Source organism: Lycium barbarum, chromosome 1 (assembly GCF_019175385.1).
Source record: "Lycium barbarum isolate Lr01 chromosome 1, ASM1917538v2, whole genome shotgun sequence".
Classification (NCBI taxonomy): Eukaryota; Viridiplantae; Streptophyta; class Magnoliopsida; order Solanales; family Solanaceae; genus Lycium; species Lycium barbarum.
Window position 1 is genome coordinate 11,106,522 of NC_083337.1, and position 19,393 is coordinate 11,125,914.

Here is a 19,393-nt window from a genome sequence, read left to right on the forward strand (position 1 = left end):
TTTGTTCCTAGGCATGTTCTGGATGTGATAGGCTCGGCCGCGAGCCTTAAGTACGACTCCGTTCCCCGGAATTCGAGACGGAAAACCGCTCCAATTCCTTCAATTCAATTGAACCTATTTTCTTACAAATTGCCTTTAAAGTGAATTTTTGTACAAAACTCCCCTAAACGGAGTCGGAACACTTCCAAACGATTATGGATGACCTCATAAGGTCTATTAGCGATAATTTACATATGTTGCCTCGAGTTGGTCCGAGGTGGGCCCGCAAGGCCCGATATCTTCTGTAATACTTTAAATACTTCCGTTTTGTCCGATTTTCTCAGAAACCATCTGAACTATTATTTTGATTATGATACAACTATTTTTATGAAATTCTTATAAAATAACTTCTGAACATCTGAGAATCCGATTCTGATAATAATCTGTCGTGCCTTCCCAAGTAGGATATAGGCGTGTACTATGCATACTATCCGTATACTCTGATTTTGGCTCGCCGTTTGGCACCCTTTAGTCTGATTGAGTCTGTATGTATGTGGTTTCCTATGGATCTGTTCGTGGCTGTCTCAATGCATTCCTTCACTGCGTCCCGGGCCAGGTTCTGTTATCGTGCATATTTCTCTCCATTGTTCACCGCGTCCCTCGGCGTACGGGCCGGGATCTGTATGTCTGTATGATACTATGATCTGTGTATGGGGATGGCGGCCAGGATGGCATATGATCTGATCTGATTCTGTCTGTCCACCGCGTCCCGTACTAAGAGGGCCGGGTTCTGTTTACCGCGCCCCCAGACAGGGCCAGGATCTGTATGTCTGTATGCATGTGCCATCAGTATGTATATAAGCACATGCCTCTGTATGATTCTGTATGATTCTGCACTACTCTGCATGCATAATTCTGTCAGGTATACTTCTGTCTGTCCGTCTGAACTACGACTATGTCTGTATGTCCGTATGGATTCTGATTCTGTATGTCCGTATGGATTCCGATTCTGTATGTCCGTATGGATTCTGATTCTGTCTGTCTGGACCATGATTATGTCCGTCTGTCGGGACTTGACTCTGTCTGTCCGGCTTATGAGCCAGTGTAGTATATTTATGCGCTTCCGGTCCAGATCATGATTATGTTTGATATATTTCTGCTTTACATACTCGGTACATTTTTGTACTGACCCCCGGTTCTTCGGGGGCTGCGTTATATGCCCGCAGGTACAGGCGCACTCGGTGACACCCCGCCAGTCTAGGGCACAGGTTCTGCTATCTTGAAGAGCTCCTTTTGATTCGGAGAATGTACTTTGGTATATATATCTTTTGTTTTCCGTATGTTCTGTATGTATGGAAGTTCTGGGTACGGCGGGGCCCTGTCCCGTCATATGATTCTGTATGTCTGTAAAGGCCTGTAGATAGATGTGTGGGTTACGGGTTTCGTCTGTATGTTAGCCTTATCGGCTTATCTGTAAATGTCTGCATGTTCAGGTATATATATATGTTTGCGCGCGTGCCGTATCTGTATCGGCCTACTTCTGTAATATCCGTTTGAAAACAAAATCTGTACGATACGAAATTCGGTCAGGTAGGTATGTACGGGTACCCAGCTAGGGTGCCAGTCGCGGCCCACGGGGTTGGGTCGTGACATATAGTTGGCTAAGAAGCCCATGATTTTCGTGAATTAACTTGTACTTGTCTTGAAATCATGATTTCACGAAATGCCTTGTAAATATGGTTTCATGCAATAATCTTGTAAACATGTTCTTGATTCATGAGTAATACAATAGTTCAAAATCATATATTTGTAGTTGACTTGAAAACATGTTTATAACTTGCAAAACAACTCATACAGTTTCATATGAACATAACGAGAAAACATGAGGAAGAATTCATGATTCATGGATTAAGCTAGGATTCCTAATGTCCGTAATGGAATGTTAGGAATACAATAACGAACATATATACGAGAATTCATGTACATACATACATAATTACGGGCTACCAATATGTTGGATTTAATGCCCTAGGATTTGAACTTCATAGATTTTATAAACGGATCATGGGGAAGAGCGTAGAGGTTCCCACATATGGATGGAAGTTCTACATACCTCAACCTCCCGCTTTTGAGCGTATCACGATGTCTTTCAATCCCTTCAACTTCAATCTATAGCAATACAAGTCATAGGGATTCTATATTAGCAACCATATCCATGTTTTGTTTATCTAAGCATTTTATCAAACACTTAGTAGACATGAAGCTTTATAATCCTCATTAATGGTGTTTTCTTCACCAAATCCCCATCCTTTTACTTCTAGCTAATTCTACAATCCCCATTAGATGTAATTAACATCATTTTTCACCAACCATATGAATACAACAATCCCAAGTCAACAATCCAGCAATTCTAGCATAATTCATATAATCATCTTCAACAAACCCAATTATTATTCTCCCAAGAATTCATCAATTCACAACTATAAGTGATTAGGGAGTAGAAATATTACCTTTTGGGTAGTTACCATGAAATCAACACCCCCAAGTCCGATCTTTAGCTTGAAATGACGACAACAACTTGTACTACACTTTATCCTTCACGAGCTTTGGGATTTGGGGCCTTAAAATTGGTTGATTTTCTCCTTCTTCTCTCTAGATTCCCTTCTCTCTCACTTCCTCTCTCTAAAATTCTGAATTTTGGAGAAAAAGTGGGTTGCTAGGGTTTTATTCTCTATATATACCAAGGGGAAAATGGGTTGACCCACTTGAAAACGGGTCGGGACTGTTCTGTCTTAAAACGTCCATATCTCCCTATCCCGACGTCGCCTGTGAACCCACAAACTATGGTTGGAAAGGTATTTCAATTATCTACAACTTTCATTCTTTGAGTTTTCCCAAATTCTCAACTTACGATGGGGTTATGGCCTCCCGAAGTCAGGTGACCCGAAACTCAACTGCGGACCAAAACACGCCCATGTTACGGTCCCGTAACACAAGGGACGGACCGTAACGTGGCGTCGTACCTTGTTGAAAATTTCCAGAAAGTTTCTGGAAATTTTCCCTGTGTTACGGTTCGTAACACAAGGTACGGCCCGTAACACAAGGGACGGACCGTATCTTGGGACCGTATCGTGAACGAAATTTCCAGTGAGGTTCTGGAAATTTCGTTTGTGTTACGGCTCACTGTTACGGCCCGTAACACGAGTTACAGTCCGTAACGTCACCGTAACGTAGACGAATTTTCCAGCGAACAAGCTTCAGTCAAATGGGCATAACTCTTTGCACAGATGTCCGTTTAATCCCCATAGTATACCGTTGGAAAGCTATTCACTAGGGCTACAACCTTCATCAAGGAAGTTCTTCCAGATTCACAACGGATCAAAGAGTTATTGCTGCCCGAAATAGGCCTATCAACCCACCAGAACTCTAGCGATATAAGCTTAAACTCAGTTCCGAGATGAGGGGTGTTACATTAAGCTAATTCCTTTTTTAAAAAAAGAATTAGTCAATTTCTAAGTGCTCACTACAATAAAAGTTGCTTTTATCGACCAATTTTTAGCAATAAACTAATTGTCACTAATTTGTTGTGTAAGCAAAATCTTTACTTACAAATCAGTAACAGCCAGCAATGAATCCTTTTTAATGGACAATTGAAGTGAATGGTCAATAAAAATTATGCGGGAAGTCACCTTTTATTAAATTTTCATCTTCCCTCCAAACGTTTCCACCATTCCTTCCTTTACTTTTATACACCAGGAAGAAATTTTGATTTTTTTGAAATCTGGATTTCAATCTATCAGATAACACTTTCATTTGCCCAAAAATCATACCCTAACTCACTTCATCTCCCCTGATACAACAAGATAATCACGATTGAGACGAATCCAAGAGCTTAAACTCGAGGAAGATGAAAACTAACTCAGGAATCGAGATGTTAGGTGAGAGAGAATTGAGACTAGGAAAGAAGATATTTGTATTTCATAACATGAGATTGTGTGTATTACAAGAAGTACTTATACATGAATGAATCAATTAAATCAACTAAGTCGACCGGATCCTAACTAACTTCAGAAATATATGCTAACTACTTTTGGCACCTGTAACTAACTAATCAGTTATGCGACCAACTTGTGCACTGTGATCTAGCTCGATATTCTGATCCTTTCATTAATACCCCCTAATTGAAGAACATCCTTGTCCTCAAGGAAGGAAATCAAAAAACATGTGTTGAAGCTCAGTGAGGAATTCCCAAGTTGATTGTGCTACATCAATGCCTAGTCATTTAATCAGAACTTGACAGTCTTATTTCCTCTCTTTACCATTCTACTCTCTAAAATAGTCTCAGGTAAAGGACAGTAAGGGCTGGATAAATGCAGAACTGGAGGATGAGAAACAACAATAGGAAACATGGAAAGTAGGATGGATAAGCACATCAACAGGCAGCAACAACTTGTAAGAAACTACACCAACCTTAGCAACAAGCAAGTATGCCCCAAAATACTTAGCTGTAAGTTTATTGAAGGGCCTAGACACCTCAAATACTTGCCTATAAGGGTGTAAACTTCAAGTAAACCTGATCACCTACAGCAAAACTTCTATCTAATTTATGCTTGTTAGCCATATTTCCCATCCTTTGCTGAGCTCTAGATAAATGGAACGTGAGTAATTCAATGATAGCCTCCAAGGATCTATCGACCATTTCAACCTAAGCCTCTCCAGCTAAATAAGGAAGATGAATTGGATGCTTTTGTCCATAGAGTACCTCATAAGGTGTACACATAATAGCAGTGTGATACAATTTTTTTTTTTTGAGAAAAAAAATTCTTTCTTTCTTAAACTTTGTATCCCATCAAACAATAGTACATAAGATGAAGCGAAGTTGATAATTTTTTCCGAGTTCAATTTTTTTGGTTTTCTTTATTTTTAATTCTTTTTGCTACATAAATACTTTTTTAAATCAAAAACCATTCACCCAGGCTATATTAGCCTGTCGTGATGGGAGGTTTGGCCGAACCCTACCTGTCAATATATTAACCCAAAAAGATACATGGAGGAGGATATGTACCTTAACCTCCAAAAAGGTAAATGAGAGAAAGCTGAAAATTTCAGAAAAGGGAGGACACCTCTCTCTTTTGATGCATTTGATAATGTGAAAAGCTAAAACTAGACAAGTGCTAGTGTATTTATGATTGTACAGAAAAACATACCCAGTGTGATCCCATAAGTGAGATATTTATGATAATACTTAATCATAATCAAAATGCAAATTGACCTTTAGCTGTACTAGTTCTGAAGTGTTCTTTGGTCATTCTTCATAAAAGTTCTAACCTCCCCGAGTAGAGAAAAAGCTTGAGCGAAGAATTTTTCATGTTTATCCTGTACTCCTACGTTAGTAAGATAGTCAGCTACAAAATTAGCTTCCCTGTCTGAATTCTACCCTGGACCATCAACTGTCTGATTTGTTGAATCTGTTGTCGAAGGGCTCCTTGTATAACATTGGCTCCATTGATCATGTTCACCATTAAAAGGGAGAGGGACTCAATCTTCAAGTCAGTGTATTCATTATCAATACACAACTTTAAGCCCTTCAAAATAGCCATACATTCTGCATAGTTGTTGCTGCAAGTTCACAAGTAGGAGTAAAATGCCACCATCATGTTACCATGTTTGTCTCTGAGATGCCTCCTGTTGCAACCTCCCCCGGGTTACCCTTACTGAAGCCATCAGTATTGAGTTTGAGGAAGTCACCTTCAGGCATTGGTCAGTAGATAATCTTAATGTCAATCTTGTGTTTAGCCCCTTCTACCTTTCTGAACAACTCTATCCAGTGATGACCCTTTTTCAGGGCTGGAAACTGGCTATTCAAGATCAAAATAGTAACTTGATTGGTAATTCTGTGAATATATAAACCAGTACGCTCAAATCTTTGGTTACATCTAACTTTCCAGATTTTCCAACATATAATAGAGGGTACACATTGAAGCAATAGTTCATGTATCCTGTTTTTCTGCTTTTGTTAGCCACCATTGGATCACCTGTGCTTTCATAGATTCCCTTTGAAAAGGGGTGTTACAATAGTTACAGTAAAATTCCCAAATTTTAAACATCTCACCAGTGCAAACTAAATGATTAATGTTTTCCTGATTAAAGGATCTGCAACATGAGAACCTGGCAGGTCACTTTTCTTATTTATTTTTTTTCAATAATCGCATAAGTAGGTAGTCTGGAGTTTAGTAATCTTAACATAAAAAATGACACCTTGAATGATAGTTTGGAGTGCCAGATCTTAGCAGAAAGAGTTGAATTTATAGTGGTCCTCGACCATTTCCATGCTGAACTACAGGTGAATAAACCACTTTGATCACGTGCATTTTTACATCTCAATACATGAAGAGTATGGATTGAGAAATGAAATGCTATTGAGGCTTGTCAAACTAGATTATAATCTGTTGCAACTTGCAAGTGCTACAAATAGAAGAGCTTAGTGAGCTCACACAGTAAGATAATTCTAAGTTTGTGCTTTTCACTTGAGTCCTATACTATGCTGTCTAAGCTAATTAAATATTCTTGAAAAAGGTTACGCAATCATATCCTATTGAGGCTTGTCAAACTAGATTATAATCTGTTGCAACTTGCAAGTGCTACAAATAGAAGAGCTTAGTGAGCTCACACAGTAAGATAATTCTAAGTTTGTGCTTTTCACTTGAGTCCTATACTATACTGTCTAAGCTAATTAAATATTCTTGAAAAAGGTTACGCAATCATATCCCATTAGCACAAAGGCAGTGCTAAAACCCATATTTACAATCCACAAAGAGAGCAAACTAAAGTTCCCTATTGCATCTTACAGGGACTTTATGATGTTTAACGGAACTCTACTTCTTCTATCAATTCCTCTTTACACCAAAAGAGAAATAAAAGCATACAACTCTTTGTAATCTTCCAAATATTGTTGCCTATATATGAACCTCCTTACGTTAGAGACAGACTGGTGGAATGCTTCTTCTGGACAGTAGATGTGTACTTTGCACCTCAATATAGTCGTGGAAGTATGCTTGCAAAACGCATAGCTCTATCGAAGGAACATTTGTCACCATTTGAAGAGTACCTAGAAAATGCACTGATCACTAGAACTTATTGGGTATAAGATCGGTTTCATAGGTAGAACTTGATTGGATGATGAACAAACCTAAAATTCTTGTGGTTTCTGCATTGATTGGTCGTGTCATTGATCACGTAGCTACTTACAAGTTATTGATGAAATGAATTTATCCCTCACCCTTTATCGATGACAAGGACACATGGGAAGGCAAATAATCAAGCATGTAACTCACACAGTCCAAGTCGTTCATATCATACATAAAAATATCTCATAACACATCATGGTCACTTAAAGCATTCAACAAATATAAGTAGCAAGTTTCACTTCTACACATTCACAAGAGTTATAACAAGTCATGTATGAGATATGAAGTCTTAACTTAGTCGTTATATATCTAATTATATTTTCTCGGGATAATTCATGTCTTCTTTCACACCTTTGGCTAGGTCTTTCCGTGAAATATGCTTGTCCCAACATATACATGGTTAATAATAACGTGACTACTTCATTTAAGCATTTTAACAGACGTGTGCTAATTTGTAGGCATACCAATTCAAGTGTTGTGTCTCGATTACCTCAATGCTACCTTAGAAGATGCTTAACCTAGTTCTTTGACAGTAGTTGCCACTGCTTGACATGCCATCATTGCAATCCCCAAAATATTATACACCATATTTTGTTCATCCATATGAAGGGGACATGGGGGAAGAATTTCTTGTCAACGTAAATGGAAAATCCTCATTCCTCCTATGAGAAAGACACATGTCAGTTTCTCTTCGAAACCTAGTGGAAAGGGCAGTTATATTGTATGTGCGTGCGTGAGGGGGTGTAAAGCTAATCATCCTTGACGGGGAGCATTTAACGAGCATTGGAAGATGCTTAACCTAGTTCCTGGAGAGGAAGAGCACGCCAACAAATACAGCACAACCAACTTGCAGCACTTAGATTTCAAGTAATCAACCTACAACCATTTCCGCAAACAAGCTCCATTTTGTAATAAGCTATACAATTCTATCATATACTCAACCAAATTACTCTAGGAACTTTCATAAAGCTCACGAGAAGCTTATCAGAGCACACTTCTATTAATGCATTCAACCAGCTACTTCCTACTCCCTCTGTTTCAATTTGTTTACTAGTAAAGGCCTTTGGTGGCAATTTTTTAGTGGCAATAAGGTAATAGCCAGTAATTAATTCTTTGAACCAAAGCATTAGCGGCACATACATATTAGCCAGGAAAAAATATATTTCGCCCGGCAATTAAAAGATACAGCCACTATTAAGAGTTAACCTTTAGTTTTTACTATAAATATAAAATATATTTCATTTCCTTCTCTTTGGTAAATGCCTATGAATACTCAAAAGTCAAAACCCTCGTTAAAGCCCCATTGACGCCTAATTTTGCCGCCCAAACATCATCGATTATTTTCCAGAAAAGTTCACAAAACTAACATTATCAAGGCCATGCCAACATTTTTCTGGTTTTGAACGCTGCTTCCAAGCGTCACCGTCGGTTGATTCTCCATCGTCTTCTTCGCTTATGTACCCTTAGGTAATGAAGGGGAGAATACGGTACATTTGATACAGTTACATTAGTTGGTAATTATTATTGGTAACGGTAGGGGCAAATTTGTGCCGAATGTATAACGGGGGTAAATGTGGACTATTTCAAATAGTAGAGGGGTAAATCAGGCCCTTTTCCCTTAAAAAAATATTACAATTGCCACAGTGAACTGGTGTTAAAAATAGGGGCAATGTCACGACCCGACTACGGGCCGTGACGAGTACCCGATACTTGTACCGAGCACCCCTTATCTATCATTTTACCTTTACTTCTCAGCGGGCCGTAGGAACTGTGCCATATATTTTTTTTTCGTTACTGGACATTAACATTAGTAGCATTATCGTAAGCATAGACTAGTAAACTTTGGTATCACGTTATACGGCGACGTGAACATTCCAAAATACAACACATCTAACTGTACATATCTGTCTACGAGCCTCTAAACAAAGTGCATATATACATAGGAAGGGCCGGGTTCTGCCGTGCCCGATTATATACACAAAAGTAGTACCAATAGGCTGAAGCTCCGGATCAACTGGAGCACTCTCAAGGAACAGCTGGTGAAGCTCCTAGGGATTAAACCCGTCTGTCTGTTGACCTGCGCGGCATGAAACGCAGCGTCCGCAAGAAGGGACGTCAGTACGAATAATGTACCGAGTATGTAAGGCATAAAAGATAATACAAGCAGGAACATAGAGTACGATTAACAATATCATGAGGTCGTAGGACATATAATGAGGCTAGAAAGTGACCTGTACGTAGGAACGCCCCTTTCAGGCCGGATTCCGTGCATGCTTGTCTTTCCCTTTTTAAAACGTTCCTTTTTCATAGGCATAGAAAATAGGGTTTATATCATGTCATGTTTTATCATATTATATCCTGTCATCTCATAGTGTGTCGTATCATATCATGTCGTAGCATATCATATCATAGTATATTATGTCATAGCGTATCATGTCATAGCATATCGTGTCATAGCGTATCATGTCATAGCATAGCATGTCATAGCGTATCATATCATAGCATAGCATGTCATAGCGTATCAGGTCATAGCATAGCATGTCATGTCATAGCGTATCAGGTCATAGCATAGCATGTCATGTCATAGCATAGCACCGAACAATGTCGGCTCGCCCACATAGCGCCGAAATACATCGGCTCGCCCATATATCCCGCGTCCAGGATGATAAGCCAGCTGACCAGGTGGCAATGAAACATGTTTCCCTTCCCATCCCCCATGTATCCCTTCCCCCACCCCATGTGCATATACATATCTTATATACATATGTCATATAAGCATGCAGGAGAGCCCAAAAAAATCATGTATCCATCGGAGTGACTTAAGGTCGGTGACCTCCGATTACGTTATGGAATAACCATGATCGCTTCGTCTCACCTTGAAGGAACTAGTATCATAAGGCGAGACTATCAACGAAGAGTGTCACTATGAGAAAATATAAAATAGGGTCATGAGGCATCGTTTCATATACTTGGAGCCTTTAAAACAGTGAATATCCATAATAGAGTTGAGAAATCAAGAAATAACTTAACATTTTCATATTGTGATATTCATGGTAGGAACATATCGTCAACATATCTGTCATAGACATTTTCTCATATTTGACGTCAGCGTTGTCATTGTAATACATATCCATCATTTTTGTCATAAAAGCTTATAATACCATAAACCTTTGTTTTGGAAAAATACGAACATTTTGAAAAACGTTGACGGGTTATCGGGAAAGTAATCATACCTTAGAATCATAGACATCTAACTTTTAAAAACAAGTAAGATATGGAGACAATTTTAAATTCACAATGTCGGGATCATGCCTTTGAAAGAAAAGGGACGAGCCTTAACATACCTGTTCCACGTCCTATTAGCTACGCTTATATGTCCGAGCTTGTAAGTCTACATTTAAGATAATTCACACTAATGTTAGCCTTTTCATCGTACACTTGTACCATACTTCAAATTATACTATTTTATATTCTGCCGAAAATCGGGCAGCATCTCCCCTGTTTATATGCCTAGCCCAAATTTTTAATTCAGCAGCCAACAACAACAACAACAATACCAACATCAATTATAATGTTTCCAACTCAAAATATCTCCTAAACAGCCCACACGCTGTTTTTCAACTTTCATAACTAATTAACTCAGTATACAATTATTTAATCGCGTATTCTTCATAAATAAACCGGTATTAGCACAAATAGAAAGAGATTCATACCTTTCTCCCTTTAGTATTGCTTAATCTCCACTTTTCCATGCTAAATTTAGGCCACCACACACTGTTATATGATTCTTCACCAATAATTATACGCTACCCGGATTGGAATTTGGAATTTTATACCTGGTTTGGGCAAAATTTTGGTTGGGGAGTTTGGGAGAACTCTCCAGATTTTTGGAGAGTTTTGGGGTGTGTTTTTCGTGTGTTGATCTGAAAATGAGGGGGGGTTTCCCCCTTTTTATGATGTTTAGAAGCTGCTAGAAGCAGCTGGAAAAATGCTTTGCGCGTTCACGCTGCTTTCTGGCGCGATCGCGTAGAGTTAAATAATTTCCTTCTGCGCGTTCGCGCCCCCTTTGGGCGCGTTCGCGCAGGGTTAAAATTTCTGACTGGATGTTCGTTCAGTGAAATGGTCATAACTCTTGATCCCGATATCGTATGAGGGCCCACGACCTATGGTTGGAAAGCTAATTCAATTATCTACAACTTCTATTTCTGAGAGTTTTCCCAAATTACAAACTTATAATTCCGTTTTTGCCCTTTCAAGTCAGATCATCCGAAAACGTTTCCTTAAATCGTCCTTTTGGAGGGCTTATGCCTATATTTGGCTTATGAGTCCTTCTTAGGACTTGCTCAACTTTCCATATACTACTCGTATGTATCTTCATATGTCCTTTATAAAACTTTGACATGTGGGCCCCACTTAGCTTGCAGCAACGAGGGTTTTTCGTCAATTAACATGACCTAATTTACACCATATGGTCTCCAAATGTCATATATATATGCTATTATTACCTTCTTATAACACCACCTTCATTCCTAACTTGATTCTCGAATTTTCGTTGAGCGCGTTCGCGCCACGTGGGGGCGCGTTCGTGCTGTATCGACCCTTTGGCCTGTACTAGCCGTCTACAGTTTTTGGTAACGCGAAATTTTCCCGGGGTGTAACAGGCAAATATTGCTACTTAAGTAACGGTAGGGGCAAATTTGTGCCGAAAGTATAACGGGGTAAATGTGAACTATTTTCAATAGTACAGGGGTAAATCAGGCCCTTGTCCCGTTTTTTTTTCCCCTTAGCTTTCCAACGATTTGTTCTCCATATTTGTCTTAGCATTTTGGGGAAAGTGAAACTTGAACACTATTTGTGTATTGCTATATTGCCTGTCATCACAATTGTTAGGAGGATAAACTTTAGAAGCATATTTGGTGTTTGATAAAATGTCACATAGAAATATTGTCATTTATAAGGATTAATGGGTATGGTGTTTTACAACACGTGTTTCTACATTTCAGCATTATATCTGCACTTAAGCACGTAAATTAATATAATTTGGTATAAACATCGTATATGAGTAAGTATTTTTTAATTATACGTTGTCTAAAATGTAATTTTAAATTTTCACACAAGTTGGAGTATTGTATATGTTCTGCTAATGCTACCATCAAACTTAAAGAAGTTGTCATTCTTCGTTCTATATAGGTTTAGTATGGATAGGTTCATGTTATCCTATATGAGCTAAATGAGGCTGTTAAGTTATGATGTTATCATCATTAAAGTCTTTTATTGAAAAATAAAAGTATTATCACAAACAGAGAAATAAATGTTGAATGAAAATGTGTAATGAAAAATTATATCCACAAATTTATCATTAGTCTAGTGTTTTTTAGGAATAGATTTGCAATGAGAACCAAGGAGTAGTAAGATCTGTAGCACAAACATAGATAGAGTGAACCTTTGGGAAACTGTGAAAGTTAAAATTGGAGAAAAAGAGAAGGTAGATAGGAAATTGATTGGATCAATGAAGGTGCAGAGAGTTTTTTGATATTTCTTTGTGTTGTACCTTCTGATGAATTTCTCTGTTCTCAATGAAAAAAAAAAGGTAATTTAGGAGTGTGTTTGAGAGAAAATCATTTGAGTGTGTGTGTGTGATCAGTGTGAGAGTTTATATTATCCTTAGCCAAAGGAAAAAATCATCAAGGATAAAATATAAATGATATCTTTTTTTTGCTACTAATTCTGATGGTACCATAGAAGGAAATAGCTCTTGAAATATTAATTTTAGAAGATTTTGATAGGGGAAAGACTAGGGTAATCAGATTGGAGGGACTGGCTGGTGGCATGGATTCCTTTGAGATGTAGCTGTGCTAGTACAAGGATTTTCTTTGTTAAATCCAGTTACACCTAGTTTTTCATTCTAAGTTTGCTGGTATCTTCACATTGAGATGGAGAACTAAAGGAAAATGCAACACAAGAAGCTTGTTAAAGACTAGCCCACTACTAGATTATCCTCTAACATCTATCCTTAGTTAGATCAGTTAAGATGATATTGTTTAGATTTAAAGAGAAGTTAAGCATCACTGATTTAGTCGAGGAAAGTGTTTAAAAGCACATAAATGTTCCTGGGTTAGTTTTTCCCAAAGTTACACGGACTCGGGTGTGGGTATCCGATACGGCTACGGATTCGAGTGTCGGATTCGGCAAAATTTAAATTTTAAGATTTGGGGGTGCGTATCCAGTTATGGATACGGGTGCGGCGATTCGGCTGTAAATATGAAAAAATATAAAAGGCATATGAAAAAATACATTCCAAGAATAATCCGTTGTACAAAGCGGTCAATTTTATTATGTTCAACCAGTAAATACGTCCGTGCTTTTGTGCGATTAAAAATATAAATTAATTATCAAAAAATTGACATGCTAATAATTAATTTTAAAACTATCCCTATATTGTATAAGAAAGAAACATTTATAAATAGCATAATTAGGTGCCTTTCAATTTTGTGTCACAAGTAGCATATAATAGAAAATAAAGGGGATAAAAATAGCACATATGAAGAATAAAGGGGTTATTTTTGCACGTTAATACAATTAAGACTTTTAAGATTCCTAATTCATCTTGTACGTGACTACATGTCTCCTCTAGCTATAAGCAATCATCTTCTTCATATTCCCCTAATTTCCTTTTCAGGCTTTTACAGAGCAAAGTTTTCAAGCCTCTAGGTCGTCTCTTTCATAGTCTTTCATTCTTTCCTCAAGATAGAAAGAGAAAGCCATTCAAGGCCGAAAACAAACCCTCCATCTATATCACTGCTTCTCTCTGTCATCCGAACTCAACACAACCTTGTATTCTTGGTTAATCTAAAAGTACTATAATATTGAAGGTATGTCATTTTCCTTATCTTAAATCTGTTTTATTTTTAATTTTGAGAAATCAAAATCTCAAAATTTTCCCCCAAATTTGTCGACGAACTCCGGTCAAAGTATCTGTATGTAATTGACCGTCTCCTGGACGTTTGCCGTCCCCGCACCCGCACCCGCACCCGCACCCGACCGTATCCTGAATGGGGACGACACCCAAAATGGCGAGTCCATGTAACTTAGGTTTTTCCTATAAGAATTGATCAAGTTCACTGGGTTTGACTTCATTTAGCGAGCATCTTAAAATCAGTTAAGGATTTAACTCTCCCTTGCTTATGCTTTAAATTCTTCTGTGAAGTTATCCAGTTAGGTTATGGAATATAGTCCTTGGTTAAGTCTAAATAATTATGAGCATGAGTTCATAGATCTTGTTCCATATTAATTGGGTTTTAGCATTCTGAGTAGTAGTTTGAGATATGGTGCACTGTTAATATATCAAAGGCGTTGGAGGCCTTGGTTTTAGGCTCCGATCGTGATCACCATTTTTATTCTGGTGCTTGTGTCCTAGCACATAAGGATTATTTGTTCTTACTTCCAGTAACGTATATAATTATACGTCGAGACTGTCTAGACAACTATCTATGATGATATAGAAGAGATACTTTAGGATTCGTGGTTTTAGTGATGGACTGTCTACACAGTTATCTATGATGTTTTAGAAGAGATACTTTAGGATTCATGGTTTTAGTGATGGGCTGTCTAAACAGCTGTCTATGATGTTTTAGAAGAGATACTTTAGGACTCGTGGTTTTAGTGATGGATTCTTGCTTAGTAGGAAGTTCAAGGTGACTTAAGTAGGGTACTTGGGTTTTGATTTATATTCAACTTGCTTAACTTCAGAAGATCTAAATTAAATTTGACAGGGAATTGACTATGATTCAAATAGGAAACCGATTTGGCAGTATAACTATGTTAACTATGTCCTGAATTTGGTCTGAAGAGATTAGTATCGAGGAAGAAGAACAAGTAGATGGCCTTGTAGAAATTTTACGAGCTCTGTAAATATGATTTTCCTTTCCTTTCTGTTTATTCTAATTTTTGGAGGTGACCAGCATGCCCTTAATGCTGAGGAATACAATAGTACCAGTTTCAACAAAAATGTATGTCCTGAATTTGAAGAATCATAAATTCCTATTCATGAGAAATGTAAAAGAGACGAGAGGTTTCTCACATGATATATACATGACTTTAGTGATGCCGCACTTTTTGCTTATTTATTTTCGTTGCAACCTCTGAAACATGTAAGAAGATTTTCTCAATGGTTTAAACTCAGGCAAATACCTTAAAATTTTCAAATATGATCGTCAATATTATAAGTAACTCAATAGACTTGTTCTATGTTTAATGCCACTGAAAACCTACTCCTGGACGGGTCATTCGATGAGATACTTTCGACTTTGTATCTCTAGTTAATTAATCTTTCACTTACAATCACTGATAATTTGTAAACGCTTCCATTTCATGGATCATGGTAATGGTTTTGGTTGCATCATTTCAAGATGAGATTCGTCTCAGTTTGTCAAATTTAATTGAAGGCCTTTAAAGATGGGTGCTCTATTTATCATGTTTGTCCTTTAAATTTACGTAGTATTTCAGATTGTTCATCTTTTTGGGACATATATCATCTATTGACACAATTTTATTATTATTTCAGGTCTTACAATCTAATGTTTGAAGATTTTAAACTTTAGAAGATTTCAATATGACTGAAGAGTTGCAGAAATTATTTGAAGACTATTATTTGTGTCCTTTTTTTTAAAATTTATTTTTTATTATAGGATTGGTTATATAATGACATTAGTTATTTAGTTCAAACAATTTAAGTTTTTAAGTTGTTACATTAATATTCTGGATTGGTCCTTTATTTTTTCATCAGATCTCAAGAGATGTATTATGTTTTTATCAATTAATAGTGATATGTTTTTTTAGCATTTACCTTAGTTGCCACCAAAAGACTCTATTACTGGATTGTTATTTGGAAGAACATTGTAGCCATTATCGGTGGCTAAACAATTGTTGTTGAATCTCGTAGCTTTTAGCTACAATTTAATTGATTTTATGGACCATAAATTGGATGCTAAACGTGAAAAATTAACACATTTATCGTAGCCATTATAATTGCTATAAATTTGTTGCCATTAGAGAATGTACCTTTTAGTGGCAATTTAATTAAATTTACCGGCAAAAAAATGGACACTAAAAGGGCATAATTAGCCATTTTCGGATTGGATTTAGCTGCCATCATAATTGCCACTATACAATTGCCACTAAAGCTAGTGATTTTTTGTGGCAATAAATCATACCTTTGCCAGCATTTCGTTAAATGGCCGCTAAAGGCTTTAGCGACGCCAACATCACTGGCCAAAGTTTAATGGCCGGTAAATGTTTTGGCGGTAATAATAATTGCCGCTAAACCCATTTTTTATTGTCGCTAAAGACCCTTTTTGTAGTAGTGACTTTCCTTTTTAGTCTGTTTAAAAAAATGTCTCTTTCCTAATTTAGCAATACTTTAATTTTAACATCCCACCTAGCATGTTTAAGACCACAACATTAAATGTCATTTTGGTTATACATATCTTTAGTTTAAGACCACAAGATTCAAAAAATATTCTTTACTTTCTTAAACTTCATGCCCAGTCAAACTAAGACAAAAAAATTCAAACGGAGAGAGTATTTGGCATTGATTATTAGTGAATTCAAGGATTCTGTATGAACATGATTCAAGATATGAATTGTGCGGGAAGATAGAAGTTAACTGAGCATGATAACAATAGCATTTCAATGTTGCTGAAGTACCATGCACCGTATAGGATAAGGAAAAATGCAAAAGAACACAATGACAAAGACACAATGTTATCAATAAATATGAGAGACTTTTTATGCTCTCTGAATATCTTTGCCTTTACTATTTAACATGTCATCACATCACTAAATATGAGGTGAAGCAAGGCTCTCAAAGTAGGCGGCCACTTGAACTTGACGACAATCACCCGACGGAAAATCTTTGAATAGATTTAACGAACCCTCCCTTGAATTATACAGTTCTAGCTCTTCCCCATGCTGCACCAGAACTTCATCACGGTTCTCTGCTACAAACAACGGCGACATATAAGCCCTACCATCAACGGGTGATGAGATGGTAACCAATTTAGTCCAGGATTTCTCGACACCATACTCCTTCATCACCCACATATCCGCCCTATTCCTTTCATAGTTACAACAAGCAACTAAATCGCCTCTTGAAACACCTAATGTCCAATAAACACCTTCATTTTCATAACTAGGCAGTGCTATTTTTCCATATATCTCTGCAGCCAAATCAAAGGTAACAATCTCCCAAACCGCACCCGAACCATGGTTATAGCACGCTTCCCAGTGAAGAATCCCATTTGCAAACATACCCAGCTTTGCTTTTATATAACTACTATTGAAACCCTGAATAGTTGTCCAAGATTTAGCCTTTAAGCTATAAACATTAACCATATTCTCATATCTACCCTCAATTTGAGCAAAACTTAAGATCTTCACAACCTTATAATCTTCAACAGATGCATCATAACCAAATCCATATCTAATATAACAACCACCACCACCACCACCGCCTTTACTCCGAAGCATTAAATCAGGAAACACATTAAACTTTCCAGTACATGGGTTCAATAACATTAATGTAAATGAGTCACTAGTTAAACAAATTAACCCATTACAAGAACCCAAAATCCGACTCGAGAGGGGTAAGGATTTAGTAAAACAATTGAGTTTAACCACTGTAACACATGTATTTTCAGACCCCATGCTGTAAACATGGCAGAATCTACCCAAACCAGAAATAGTGGCTACCACAGCAAGTCTATAATCAGTCATTTGGGGATTATGTAAGGAAAATTTGACATGGGTTTTGGTGAATAGAGGAGTTGAGAGTAAAGAAAGCCATGATTTTGAAACACACTTGAATTTCAAGAGAGATTTGACAGGTACTCTCAAGAGAATTTCAAAGATGACTTCTTGGGGAAAAATTGTTGACCCTTCAGATGTTTCCTCCATTTTCTATGATTCAATTGCTTACAATCAATAGCTTCACTATTTCTTGATGCGAATTTGATTGGTTGAACTTTTGTTTAGGTCAAGAAATGTAATTTCTTTGAGTAGAGAGATGATCTTATTGATCAAAGATCTAAGTTCATTATTTAGAAATTGGTGAAGAAAGTGGAAGAACAAGTTGCTTTGAAGACGAAAATGGAAGAAGAAGTTGCTTTGAAGAAGGAAATGGAAGAAGAATTTGATATTGAGGAGGGCTTTTTGGCCTTTTATTAGGTGTGTGCACTTAAGTGAAAAAAATTTGGGGTCACTTAAATTAGCAACCACATTTTCTCCACGACCACTTAAATTAACAACCACATTTTCTCCACGACCACTTAAATTAACAACCACATTTTCACCATCCTTTAGAGCAGAGCAAAGTTTGTTGAGAAATGGAAGTGCAAGTGCACAGCCGTTTATGTGCTCGCACGCAAAAGTGGAACAAATTTTATTATTCACACCATCATCGTCGTATATAAAGTAAACTCTTTTAAAAAAGTTGTTTGAGACAAGTTAGAGTCCGCGTAGCACAAAAAAAAAATTAGAACCAAAATAATACAAAAAAAAATTTACAAAAGTAGGTTTCAAGCACAGTATTTGTGCGTGAAATAGGCTACGTTTTTTTTAAGCTATCAAAATCACGTTTTTTTCATACTTTGAGCAAATATTAGTCATTTTCTAAGTTCATTATTTAGAAATTGGTGAAGAAAATGAAAGAACAAGTTGCTTTGAAGACGAAAATGGAAGAAGAAGTTGCTTTCAAGAAAGAAATGAAAGAAGAATTTGGTATTGAGGAGGGCTTTTTGGCCTTTTATTAGGTGTGTGCACTTAAGTGAAAATGATTTGGGGTCACTTAAATTAACAACCACATTTTCTCCACGACCACTTAAATTAACAACCACATTTTCACCATCCTTTAGAGCAGAGCAAAGTTTGTTGAGAAATGGAAGTGCAAGTGCACAACCGTTTATGCGCTGGCACGCAAAAGTGGAACAAATTTTATTATTCACACCATCATCGTCGTATATAAAGTAAACTCTTTTAAAAAAGTTGTTTGAGACAAGTTAGAGTCCGCGTAGCACAAAAAAAAATTTAGAACCAAAATAATACAAAAAAAAAAAATTACAAAAGTAGGTTTCACGCACAGTATTTGTGCGTGAAAGAGGCTACGTTTTTTTTAAGCTATCAAAATCACGTTTTTTCATACTTTGAGCAAATATTAGTCATTTTATAAGTTC

The 19,393-nt window shown here is 37.1% G+C and overlaps 1 protein-coding gene and 1 long non-coding RNA gene across 2 annotated transcripts; one reads left to right on the plus strand and one right to left on the minus strand.

Annotated features, from left to right (window-relative positions):
- Positions 1 to 13,429: 13,429 nt before the first annotated feature.
- On the plus strand, positions 13,430 to 16,088 carry LOC132628237 (uncharacterized). Its single transcript, XR_009578091.1, has 2 exons — positions 13,430 to 14,038; positions 15,730 to 16,088. It is a non-coding gene; the product is annotated as an uncharacterized LOC132628237 (long non-coding RNA).
- Positions 16,089 to 16,820: 732 nt separating this feature from the next.
- Positions 16,821 to 18,950, minus strand: LOC132631774 (F-box/kelch-repeat protein At3g23880-like). The gene has a single exon (XM_060347481.1). The coding sequence runs from the start codon at positions 18,117 to 18,119 to the stop codon at positions 17,004 to 17,006; it is 1,116 nt and encodes a 371-aa protein (XP_060203464.1). The 5' UTR covers positions 18,120 to 18,950; the 3' UTR covers positions 16,821 to 17,003.
- Positions 18,951 to 19,393: the final 443 nt, after the last annotated feature.

Bases quoted from the DNA above. Each gene is read 5' to 3' on its own strand.
- LOC132631774 (XM_060347481.1), bottom strand. From the start codon at position 18,119: ATGGAGGAAACATCTGAAGGGTCAACAATTTTTCCCCAAGAAGTCATC.